The 13,439-nt window shown below is 36.3% G+C and overlaps 1 protein-coding gene across 7 annotated transcripts in view; it reads left to right on the forward strand.

Annotated features, from left to right (window-relative positions):
- Positions 1 to 13,439, forward strand: part of CEP112 (centrosomal protein 112) — a 408,382-nt gene that overhangs the window by 203,073 nt on the left and 191,870 nt on the right. For all 7 annotated transcript variants that reach the window (XM_013054507.2, XM_013054504.2, XM_045080931.1 and 4 more), the window contains one exon: positions 4,202 to 4,384. In XM_013054507.2, the coding sequence (XP_012909961.1) occupies positions 4,202 to 4,384 (183 nt within the window). The remainder of the gene's footprint in view (positions 1 to 4,201; positions 4,385 to 13,439) is intronic.

A 13,439-nucleotide genomic window follows, 5' to 3' on the forward strand; every position in this document is an offset into this window, starting at 1 on the left:
CCATGAGGCATAAGTTGCCTTGGAAGCCATTTGTTCGCTTATTGCTAAAAGCATTCCAGCAGCAGCTGAGTGACTGTCAGGGTGTTGTGGGGAAGCTTCATGAATGAAGATTGACACCGTATTGCTTAGGTAGCCTTTACGTCTCTCCAAACTCTTCGGTTTTCATACTACTGTTCACTTGGAATTAGAGCAGCTACCATTCAGTTGTAAGACATATCTGTCCCCAGGGCTCCTAACTGGAGATTCCTTCCCCTTCTTTCTTTCCCAGCCAGAGCACAAGGAGGGCCTCTTTTTCTAATTCCTGTAGTTTTAATCCATTCTTCAGCAAGGTTTGTAGAATATAGATTTGTAATTTCATTATGGGTAAGGTTATTTTAGTTAGTATTTTTTATCTAAAAATGTGTTGAACCCATTCTATCACTTGCATAATTTATGTTTCTGGTTTGGAATTTCTGACTTTGAGGTATGTTATTGAGATGTATTGTTTTCTGTGGGTTATATACTGAGAAGTAATGACTTATTCCATCTCCTTTGTCTTTTTCTTTATGAGATTATTAAAAAGTGTTCGGGCCACATTTGCCAGCACTGATTTCACTCTAAAACAGTTACCAGGGCTTAAAAAGATATATTCCAGGACCCCCAGAGACTTGGCTATCTAGTGGTTCCATCTTGGTCTTTCTCAGAGCCTGTAATGTACTTCTGCTTTTGGATACTTACATCAAGTCTCAGTTAGAACAAGGACATCATCATCTGGTTGCAAAATGATTTAGTCTGTGATGGAGGGCTGCACTTTCAGGGATTTCAGAACTTCAGAATTTCACTCTTGAACTTCGTGTGTAGTGTAGGGGTAGCATAGTGGATAAAGTACCATCACCTGTTTTTACCTACAAAAATAACAGTTTCAAACTAATAGTTTCTAGGCAGTAAAACCATTTTCTCACCCAAGCCCCAACCATCAAGCCATCAAGCTCAGCATTTCAGGGAACTACCAGATTGTACCAGATGCTCGCCCTTGAGGGCTACTCACTTCACTCCCCCAGAAGACATGCCAGTCTGCTTTAATACGTGCTGAAGGGATATACATAGCTATTGTAGTTACCTGGCACAGAACCCATTGCTTTTGGATTAGGGAACTTGGAGTTTTCCCTCCTGTGTTACAGGGAGCTCTTTAGCTGGCCCTACTTAAGCAGGTTCCTTGGTGATGGTGCATCCTATTCTCCCCGGTAGGAGATATCATCTTAACACAGAGATCTCATTGACCACTGAACATTCATTCTAGAGGAAGCTGTATACTTCTACATCCTCCACATTTTCCATGATTATCAACCTCCTGATCACCACTGATTCCATTAGACATTATTGTTGGCCAACTGAAAGTATTTAGTAGTCCAGGATAAAGAAGATACCCCATTCATTGTTACCACTGAGATATGCCTATAAGTAAAGGACTGAACTGAGGAGCACCTGGGGGGTTCAGTGGGTTAAGCATCTGCCTTCAGATCGGGTCATGATCCCAGGTCCCGGGATCAAGCCATCGTTGGGCTTCCTGCTCAGAAGCGAGTCCACTTCTCCTTTTCCACTCCTGCTGCTCGTGTTCTCTCTCAAATAAATAAATAAAATTAAAAAAAAATAAAAATAAATAAGTGACTGAACTGGAAAAGTAAAAAAACCTCTTTTAATGTTTACTTACATGGAAGGGGCTAGCAACCAGTACAATCTTGAATTTAAACACAGATCCACTTTGGTAATGGCCTTTGTGGTTATGAATCTCATCATTAAGATGTTTCTAGACCATTAGGGTTTTTCTTCAAGACTCTACCATGTATTAGGACGAAACATGTCTGCCAGATGATGCTAGGAGTGAGGAATCTTAGGCAAAGACCAGAAAGGGCTTATAACATCTAGAATTTGGCCAAGTAGTATGGATTCAAGCAGACAAACCTGAGCTATTTCACTTTAAAAGGCACCAGCAACCCTGAGATTTATTCATTCATTACGTAGCATCACTGAGCAATGGGCCCTGACAAAATGACAAACTACTAATAATTTATGAACATCTATCTTTAAGCTCAAAATTCCACTATCTCTATTTCATTTGTTTCTAATTTTTAAAAATGAATTAACTGAAATCTGAGCATGGAAAGGGTCATTGATCAGTCTACCAGAGCTCTTCAAATAACTCAGAGGAAGATACTTTGGAAGTACATTATTTAGAGCCTAGAATGAGGCTGCACCATTACAAACGATTTCATAGCGACTACCATTCATGTGTTTTTTCTTGGGGGAAGAATTCTGTAATCTTTCTGCCTTGATTATGGGTCAACTGGTTATTTTTCCCTAGAGGATATGAAATATTTTGTTTTCTGTCAATTTTAAAATCACACCCATTCTCTCAATTTTTCTGAGGCTTTTAAGAATCAGATCTCAGTAGTATTCTCTACCTCCATCTATTTCTTTACAGTGTGTTACATACTTAAATGATTTTAACTAAAACTTATAAATTTATTATAATAATGCTTGGTAGTATAGCACTGAGTAGAAATAATAATGTGTCCAAGAACTAAAAATATTCTAACTCAATAATTCATAAACTCAGATGCCTGAAATGATGCAGTAATATCAATACAATTTTCAATTCTCTCTTTTGTTGGGATTAACATTGTAGTTGTGTGAATCAGAGTAAAGCATGCACATTAATTTTAAATAAAGAAAACTTAACTACTTGGTATGTGAGAAGATGTGTATATTATTTTTTTCTATATGTTGCCAGCAGTAAAATAATTAGGAAGAAAGTTCCCTAGATTTGAAATAGACACAAATTCACTAGGCTGTCTTTGTTCTCAGATGCAAAATAAATGTTTCTCTATTACTTCATACATTATTTTGTTCTGGTAAGTGTATGTAATGAAAAGTGGGTTCTTCTCGATAGTATCATACATTTATAAGTGGTCAGACATTTCCTGTTCATTTTCCACTCTAAGAAAAATCACAATAAGGAAAAATGTCAAAACCCGTGTTTATAAGCACATTCAGTTTGTGTTTTTGCAGTTAGAGGGTGAGGATATCAAATCTCAAAATAATTTCTGAAACTTAGTGTAGCATGCTCACGTGGAGAAATGAATGCTATCGCTTTAAGATAAGGTAGTCTGATGATTCATTGCACGAAACAAGAAACAAGATCGATTTGGAGCAGGCTCCTACTGTTAGCTTTTTTGAAGATGGATTCTCACGCCGAAAATAACACAACATATTCTAGATAACGGCAGTTTTTTCCCCTGAAATCCACCAAAACTGAAGAAAAATCCAAGTGACTGTTCTTAGCAGCTGTGTGGCCTGGAGTTCACTGGGGAAGCTGGCTTCCTGCAGTCCCTATTCATCACCTGCTTCAAAGACAGCCTGGCTGGCTATAGTTTGCAGGCCAGGTAGGGTGCCATTGTGCACAGTCTGGGAGGATTAGTATCAAAGCTGCGGCAACCAGGCCCTTGGTCTCGGGCTGCCATTCAGTCTAGCAGGGAGAGGCTAAGACTGGCCAAGGTCACAGTCTCCAGTGTGGAGTGGACTGGGAAAGGATCCTGAGAATAGAATGCTCTTTATGAAATCATGGCGCAAGCTTGCAGCACAGCAGGTGCCCTTCTGGAACACATAACATCTGTTTATGTTGGTCTACCGTAGCTGACAACGAGATAATAGAGCTTTGAAATTTATCATTTTATTTTTTAAAAAGACAACTGTATATACAATAATCCAGATGCGTATTTAGCTTCGAGCTTTTATTTGAAAATTATAAAGAAAACGGACTGATTTAATTGCTGCTTTTACATGTATATATTGAAGCAAACAGCAAAGCGTACTGCCTATTAACCATTTATAACCATTGCTGATCAGTAATACCCGGAATCTTGGGTAGGAAATACCTAGCATTCAACATAATTTTTTTCAATGTTCAGGCATTTATGCCAACAGATTGCAGAACGATTTCCTGAATATGCCCAACTGTCTTGAATATTAGGTTTGGATAAAATCCCCACCCCTCCCACCCCCCCCCCCCCCCACAGATGAGAGTATTTCAAGGGTGAGGTAATAATGACGCAAAAATAAAATTTCCAACTTGGACAAATTAGAGAAAAATTAAGCTGTCCATGAGTTGTCATGACGACAAGGATGTTCTGTTGATGAACTGTCCTCCTCATTGTCCAATCAGATAGTGGAGCTGAAGCTGGAGCATGAACAGGAGAAGACGCACCTATCACAGCAGCATAGCGCAGAGAAGGATAGCCTAGTCCGAGACCATGAACGGGAAATTGAAAACCTGGAAAAACAGCTTCGCGCTGCCAATATGGAGCACGAAAATCAAATTCAAGAGTTCAAGAAACGAGATTCACAGGTAATTATCAATAATATTTGATAAAACGGGTATCTATTTTTAAAAAGTCATCAGCGTTTAGTGTTTTCTTCTTATTCTTCTTGGTGCACGTTGTTTGATCATTTGCAAAACTGACATATAAATGTGATTTTTTTTTTGTTTTCTTCTCCCCACCCCCCCGTTTTGAGGATGAATAAGGCTTTAACTACAGAAACCACAGGTAGCCAGATTAAAAATCCCATGGCGCGCTATAACTTGGCCCCTTTTTTATAATCTTGTCTCAGTTCCTTTCATGATGGATTTTTTTAAGGTATCTGCCCCTTACCCCTCCCCTCAGCTTCAGCAAATCCCTATGAAATATATCAGCCTCACTCCTTGCTTTTTGTTTTAATCTCTGTAGGTAATCAAGCAGCTGTTTTAATATTTGCTTTTCCTTCCTGGTGTTGCTTTTTTTTTTTTTTTTCTATTAGACTCTATATTTGATTAGATCACTCAGATGGTAATTGATAAAAATGACTCCAGAGAAGGGCTATTTCCCATCAGGTCTGTGGCTTATTCCTACATGCGCATGCACATGCCTCCTAGCCTCCATCTCTGTAGTCCCTGTTGGAAGCCATTTGGCAGAATAACCCCCAGCTGTGGTAGCATTTGACTCTTCAAACTTATGGATGAAATGTGCACTGTCAGCATGGAAAATTATCTTTATAAATTTCAGATGAAAAAAAAATCTTATTGGGTGTGTGCACCTTTGTGCTACAAATACGTTCTTTAGGGTATATGTAATCAAAGGCCTTTAGTGTATCCTCTTGAGATTGCTGTGAAATTTTATTAAAGAAAAATTGGGGAGCAATTGATCACAAAAAAGATAATTTTCTTTTCTAATAAAACCATATCATATACGAGGTCTAAATCCCTCTTTTCCCATGGAAATCTTAACCATATTATTCATACCACACATAAGCTTCTTCCTAGTTATCCTGTCTCCCAAATAATGTAATTTTTAAACAGTGAAATAAGCCTTCTATTTGTGATGACATGTGTTTAAACGATTTTATGATCATCTAAACAATAATAATGCTACTGATTAAATAAGGTGTTTCTTTCTTGGCTGGAGGGCGGGAGGCGGTAAGGCAAAGAATAGGAATTATTGGTTATTTTTCATTTGACCTTGAGTTGTCTTTCACCTTCGGAGAATGACTGGGGCACTATGAGTATACTCGGCACAGGTTTTTTTTGGTCAATAATATACATTTATAGGAAAACTATTTTCACTGTGTTTTTTGTGGGGGTTGCTAACTGAAAAGGTAGTCATTGTAGTAGCCATGGTTCCAGCAGAGTCAGGTGCTTCCTGCTAAATCAACGTGTATTGTATTTTCCCACCAACCTCATTAGAGCCTTTATGAAAATACATGCTGATCTTCTGATTGTTAGCCATATCATTTACTAAGAATATTTTCAAACTTATATTCTTCTTCAAAGATGATGCTTAGCCTTACCATTGTCTTCTGTGGTAGAATATTTGGGTTCTGAGTCTGTGTAAGTTCTGTTTGCATAGTAAAATCGAATACTTGATACAATAAAAGACATTAATTTATATAACTTCCTACTATTTTGGTGCTGTTGTGGAAAGCCGACAGTAGCGGAGGCCAGATATAGAGGAAATCTTTGTGATTTTTACATGCGTCGTATCTGCCATATATAGGGTGCGGTTCATCCAATAACAAAAGGGAAATTTTAGAATTATTACATATAATTAAGCCACAGGGAGAGTACAATAAGGTCCTTAATTGAATTTCTTCTAATTGAAGTAATCAGCATGAGGACCATATGACCTCTTGAAATGCTGTAGCGTATGATTGTGTTTCCTCCTATTTTGTGTCTTTCTTGGAACAATTGGAATTGCTATCCTGCAAGTGCTAGTAAAGCAATGTAAACTAAAGCTAAATGCATTTTTGATCTGAATGAAAATGATTTTTTGTGTAACCTAGACTTGGTTGTTTTTAGAGAATGTATTTTTTTAAAAAATTTGCCAATAAGTTATATTTTTAAAAACCCTATCATGTATACCAAAATGCTAATTATTTGTATTTATTTTGGTTATTCATTGAGGATATTAATTCAAAGTTTCCTTCAGGTACGATCTCAATTTTCCAAATATATCTTTTCATGGTTATGATTTAGGTAATGTAACATAGAATACCTTTGAAGTCCTGAATTCCATTCACGAATTTCAAGAAAACCAAGTGGACATATATTTTTTTAAAATAGAAGAATTTCTTTTCAAATCATTGTTCTGTGTCTTGGTACATGTGTGATGGATCTTAAATACTGGATTGTACAATTTTTCAGTTTAGATTTAGAGAGATTTGATTTTCAGTTCATATTCTGCTGCTCCCATTTAGCAGTGGAGGCCATTTTGTAAAAAGGTCTGTTGGAAATACTTAACCAAGAGAGGACCAGTGAAGTACCTATTTTGGATACTGTGGCTTTGCTTGCCACTCTTTCTTCCATCAAATTGTTGAATGCAGACAATATACTAAAAATCTACTTTTGGCTTCCTCCAAATATACAATGTATTGTATACTGATAAGAAATCCATTATTATAAGGTATAATTCCCTACCATAAGGTGAATCATATATCAAACAGGAACTCCCTTTTGGTGAATATGCTGTGTAATTATTACAGATTAGTTGTTATCCAGGTAATTTCTGTTTTATAGAGAAATCCTAAGATAGTGTGATACAACTAAAGACAATTATTTCTCCCATTTTATTTTGGTGCATTTAGCTAATTATTTGTTGCATATATCTTTGTCATAACTTGATTTTCAGACAAGTAGGCTCTTTTATGTTGTGATCCTTATATTTGCTAAAATGCACATTAAATTTTGTCAGCCTCATACAATATGGTCAGCCTTGTGTCTACCTAGGGTCATAATGTTTAAGAAAAAACATCCAAATCAGTAGGTAATAAGACATATTAGAAAGTTACAACCTCATTGTCAGATATTTCTCATTTGCGAGATATGTCTTGTTGAAATTAATTTGGAGGATGATTTGATTGACTTACTCACGTTTTATAATACAAAGAAAATTTATCATTCTGTTATGACCACCTTAAGAGAATTTCTTCTAACATGGTGGTTCTGCATTGCATTTGGCTTTTGTATTGCAATGTAGTGAAAAACTTGATACAGTTTATTCCCTTGAATTACAGGAAAAATAGAACTTAGATTCTTCCACCACTTAGTTATCCTTTAAGGACCCTGAATCACTTGGAGATCGCTTGATCTTTCATGTTTGTCACCAGAGTGAATGGTGTATATGCACACAGTAGAGAACTTTTGTGGTCTGCCCCAGAGGTGGGGTCACCATCATAGGACAGCTGTCTATGTCACCTCTTGAGGTACAGATACATGGAAGACTCAGGGTGGCCCCGGCAGCCTCTGTGATCTACCATCAGTATAATAAGGCAGATTAAAACAGCAGACTTGGAGAAGGTCATCGCAAAATCCAAAACTACATCAAACTTAAAATTTGTATGTAGGAAATTGGATCTTGCCTAACATTGGCATCTTGATGTCTTTCTTGATGTCCTAAACTGAGAATCATGATGTTCATATGGATGAGTTTTGCATAATAAATGGACAGATCATCTTGATTTTGCCATATGGATTCACAGTGAGAAGCTCCCCTGCCGCTAATTCTAAAATGTAGCATTTTCAGAAATCCTCCTCTTTCTCTCTTCTAGTTAAGAAAATTTTCCAGAAAAGATATTTGTGGTAAGACAGTTTTAATTTTTAAAATAATATCTCAGTCACATTACCTTATGTATTACCTTTTTTCTTTATTACTGAATTTGGTAATTCGGGCCCAAAATAAAAATGTCCATTTATAAACTGGGTGTGCATCTGTGTGCAGCGGATTGAGTACTGGCTATCATTCTTCAAAGATTATTTATGGAGGAATTTAGCAATATGTATGTTCTGAACATTTCTGCTAAACCTGTGCATGGTCTTTGGGCTTTTTTAGGGGAGCATTTTTCCATTGAAGACATTGAGTTTAATTTCTTTATGCACCAACCACTTTCAAAAAGGATTTTAGGCAGCATTTTGTAATAAACACACACTTAAACAGGTTAAATATAACTGAAAATAATCTTGAAGCAATAAATGAGATTAACCCCACCAGAAAACCTATACTTAAAAAAAAAAAAATGCTTTAGTTAAGTACAAGTTTTAGCTCTCAGCTCACCTAGAAGCCACAGCAAAGAGGGAAACAGGATGGACCGTGTAATTCTAATTATCTATGAAAGAGATAGTACTACTTTATTTTTTTTCTAGTATTCAGTTCTGAGAGAAATAGATGACACAGGACTTAGTCTAAAGGACACTAACCAGCATAATTGACAATGATCTCTGTATGTTAAGACATTGGAAATGAAATCTGGTGGGGCCATCTTTGATTCTTTAAGTACTTTCACAAAATGTAATTAGCAGGTTTTATTTTAATGTGCCCAGATTTCATTTTAATTAATGGAGAATACAATCATTTTCAGTATCAAAAAACACACCTGCTTCAGGAGATCCAATATTGTACACATTATGAATCAAATGAAAGCATATTTGAAGTCATGAGCCTAGCAAATTCTACTACTTCATTATATGGTTGATCCTGAAACCCTTACAAAATGTCTCAAGGAAGTACAAATTAGAAGCATGGCTGAGATTAGAGCTGGTATAAGAGTTAACACCCTACTGTTAATTTCCAGCAATGCTACTCTCTCTTCTGATTCTCTTGTCCTCTGAATGTATATTATAGAAAACTATAAGAAATAAAAACAAGTGGTTATTTGGTCCAGGAGTGTAGGATATTTGTAACCATAATAAAACAGTTTGGTTTCTACCTACATAACCAAACTGGTATTTCATCATCAATATTTATTCACTAATATCATTTACTTGGTTTTGAGGTAGTAAATATTTTTATTTCTTTGGGTTGAACTGGACTGATCACTTGGAAAAACCAAACTGTGTAAATACTTTTCTCCCCACATCATGAGGCTGTTGCTCTTAATGTAACCCTGCTTTTTGTTCCTCTCTTGTCCCTGGTGACACACACAGTCACATCAGTGGTTGCCTGGTGTTCCAGCTGTGTACACACCACACTTGGATACTTACCCCCCCACACTGACTTATCTGTATTAGACGGAAAGAGGAATGGAATTAAGTGTGTTTTAAGTATTAAGTGGGTTTTTGCTGCAATGTACATAACATTTAATGTCAGACATCAGAGTTGGTGGGAAGATGTTTTTAACAATTTACTTCATTACTCTGCAAAAAGAAAGTAAGACTTTTTGAGTGGATTTCGTGGTAAAACCATACATTACAATTTTCATTGTATTTTCCTTAGATGAAGTTTTATAGTATCGAAATGCTGCGTTTAAGATAGGTCAAAAACTTAAGTGCATTCATTTAGAATATAAACAGAGGTTTTCTTAACTAAGCCATTTTAAAAAGCCTATGGGGAAATATAGCTTCTCTGATACCAAAAGCATAGGTTATACAGAATTTCCCAAATAGGGTCAAAGTTCTTCTCATCTTTTGACACAGATGTATCGATGTGAAAAGACCTCATTTGCTAGTATCCAATGGTGGTTTGTCTAATGGTATTACATATGAATTTAATAATTTGTTTTATTTATATATTATATATACATTTCTGTGTATAAGAATATTATATACAGGAGAAAAGATAGGAAGATGACCTTTCAAGTAATGTTTACATTTTTTGTAGACCACTAGCTTTCTTTTTCCGTTATGGTTTTAAAATTCTGTAGTTATTTTCATCTTATAAGCACAAAAATAGCGTATATGCCTATAATTAAACTATTATAAATAATTCAACTTGGTCCTCGTTGTGGAGAAATTATATGAAGTTGAAAAAACAAAAACAGGCTGAGACAGGGAAATCGATTTCTCTAAGAATGATCCATTTGTAGAAGTGTTATACAGTGTATCTTTAGTCCTGTGCATATTTTTTAAGTGTGGCAGTTACCATGGAAACCACATTCCATGGCATGTGAGTCCACTTCTAGATAAGAATATTCCTTTTAAAGACAAACCTCCCAAATCATAACATGAAGTATTCCCTTTGAATTAACACCTCCATGTCCATTGAATTCTTGCTTTAAAAAAAAAATCTGTTTTTTGTTCTCAATACACGTAATAGATTTCTTAGAAATACTCAAGTTGTTCTTTAAGAGGTAATAATTAAATGCTGGAGATATTTAAAATAGGGGTACAATGTGATGACTCTGCAGTGGTGAACATTGGGGAGCTGGCCAGGGAGCACAAGTCTGTGGGTCCAGGATGTTGTGCCGGGCACGCACCTTGTGGTCATGTTAGGTGTCTAAGCATCGTGCTGTAATGCGCCAGATTGAGTAAAGAGGTGACCACATCCAAATATTTTCAGTTCACAGATAAAAAACTTCTGGTTCAAGGACATTATCTTGCCCAAGGTCACAGAACGAGCAAACCAGGGCCTCTTAATCTTAATTCAGTGCTCGTTCTCTATCTCACAGCCTCTTTCAAGAGAGATTTTAGATTTTTGGAGAGACTTGGGCTTAGCAAAAAAGGCACAGGGTTATATGAGAACCTTTGCTTAGCAGGAGAGAGAGGGAGACACTGGTACTCTTTGTTCCCCATGCTGAGATTCTCGTCGCAATTTGCATTTCTTTCAGTGATTCGCCATACTTGACGTTGCTGCAAAGTCCTAATTGAACCATGCTGCGTGAGTTCCAGTTTTAGTGAGCAGCGCCTCCTAGAACAACGCTGAATTTTTATGCTTGTTTGTGTTTAACAGCAGCAGCAGCAGCAGCGACAAATATTTATTGCATGCTTCCCAGGTACCAGGCCCTCTGCTAGGTCTCTCACACCGCTTCGTCTTGTTCCACCCTTCCAGCCCTTGCTAAGGATTAAAGTTCCCATATGGAAAGTCTGTTTTGACCTTCTTACCTGGGTGGTGAAACAAATGTATCTTATTCCGTTTTATCGGTGAGAAAAGTTTCAGAAAGCCTTGGTAAAATGCCCAAGGCTACATAACTAGTAGTCAGTGTAGTTAGGACTCGGTAATGTCTTCTGCCCTCATGTGCCTGCTTACATATGCGCTTGTTGTCTCTGAGTTTCATTTATTCGGCAATAAATTCCATTGTATTTTCGATTTTGGATTGTTTATATGTTGCTAGATTTAAAATATTGATACCCATAACTCAGACTATGTAAATCCAAATCAAGATTTAGCCAGTAGTTTCAAACTTTCTCCAAAGCCACAAGCCATGGCTGTATCTCTATTCTGAGACCAATTAAACTCTGAAGAGATGCAATTCTTAATATTTTATTTGGAGAAGAATTCCTTCCCACAAATTTCAGAATTTGTAGAATGGAAAAATGAATATGATTTTGAGGTGGGTTTACTTTTGACTTCTACATTATTGCTGAAATAAAAAGATATGTTTGGAATAAGAATCCGGGAAGCTCTTAAGTCAATGGACCTACCCAGTCTCTATAAAAATCAATTTGGGATTTGCATTTAGTACTGGTGAGATATGGTTTGTTGTGAATGGTTTATTATAGGTGAATATCTGTTCTATGCACACAGTAATTTGGAATATTACATATGATCCTTTCATTTTATGGAATGAATTTTTTTTTAATTTTTATTTTTTATAAACATATATTTTTATCCCCAGGGGTACAGGTCTGTGAATCACCAGGTTTACACACTTCATAGCACTCACCAAAGCACATACCCTCCCCAATGTCTTATGGAATGAATTTTTAAATGCCAAAGTCTTCAATGTTAGCATTTTTTCCCCTAAAGGAACCCATATAATGGTCATTATTGGTTGACAGCACCTAGCCAAAACCTTCCAGAGATGAGGTCAAGGCAGTTTGGTAAGCTCAAACTGGGAGACTTTCTCAATAGAAATACAAGGAATGACTAGAAAATGTGTTTCCTTTAGAATCCTCAAAAACAACTTACACTGATGCAGTTTTTGTTTCAATCTGGACTTATTGTGGTCAAAATGAGAAGTTTTCAGATGAATTCTTTTTTTTTTTGTAACTTAAAATACCCCAGAGATGAATTGTTATTCCACATACTGAATGTCATTCCCATTGACATAAGGAAAAATGCCTTCCGTTATTTTTAGCATCGTGCTCTCGTCCTTTTCACCTCTGCCTCAGTGAAATTACTAAGACTGTTGGCAGAAATTATCTTTGAGGAAATATTGGATGAATAACTCTTCTTTCTTGATGTCTTGGAAAAGGCATTTTTGGATTTCTGACTCAGTCAGTTCTCTCAGAGACATCCTTGATGTCTTTATTTAGATATTTGAGGTAATTTTTTGTGACAGGGAGGTCGGAGCCAAAGTGCATGAAATGATTGGCAAAATGATGATATCATCAAATGTTCAAAGGGCTGGCAAATTGAAGCTTATTAAACTGTCATTTTGTCTTCCATTCAGGCCTAATTGGAATCATGCCTAGTTGCATGATAGGAAAGATATTTAACACCTGAGAATTTCTCACGAGAAAAACGATAGGAATTGATGTCAGGGAGACCTTAAACTCATGTTTGAGGAGGAAAGCAAAGGAACTACCTGAAAATAATAATCTATTTTCAAACTACTTTAATATTTGTTTGGAGAAAATGTTTAGATAATAAAAATTGGCCTAATTGAGACCGAAAACATTGAAATTGGTGGGTTAATGTGAAACTTGAGGTAATGTTTTTCAGTTGAAACGAATATTAAAGTTCAGTGAAACCCATTTTTCTTCGCTTGTTTTACATTGTTACCTGACAATTATTTTAAATTGTTACCTGACCTCTCAAATATTTGGGGGCATTTGTGTACTGGGAGGTTGGAGAATGATCACAAGGAATCAGGAAGAAACAGTACATAATTAGACTTGGAGGGTTTAAAAAAGTGTGTTATTTTCCCGGTTCGTTTTGATTTGTTTTCCTTAGGTTCGAGGTCAAGGCCTAAAAGTATTAGCAATATTTGAAAATGAG

This window comes from Mustela putorius, unplaced genomic scaffold, assembly GCF_011764305.1.
Source record: "Mustela putorius furo isolate JIRA1106 unplaced genomic scaffold, ASM1176430v1.1 tig00000487_pilon_pilon_pilon, whole genome shotgun sequence".
In the NCBI taxonomy this organism is placed as follows: Eukaryota; Metazoa; Chordata; class Mammalia; order Carnivora; family Mustelidae; genus Mustela; species Mustela putorius.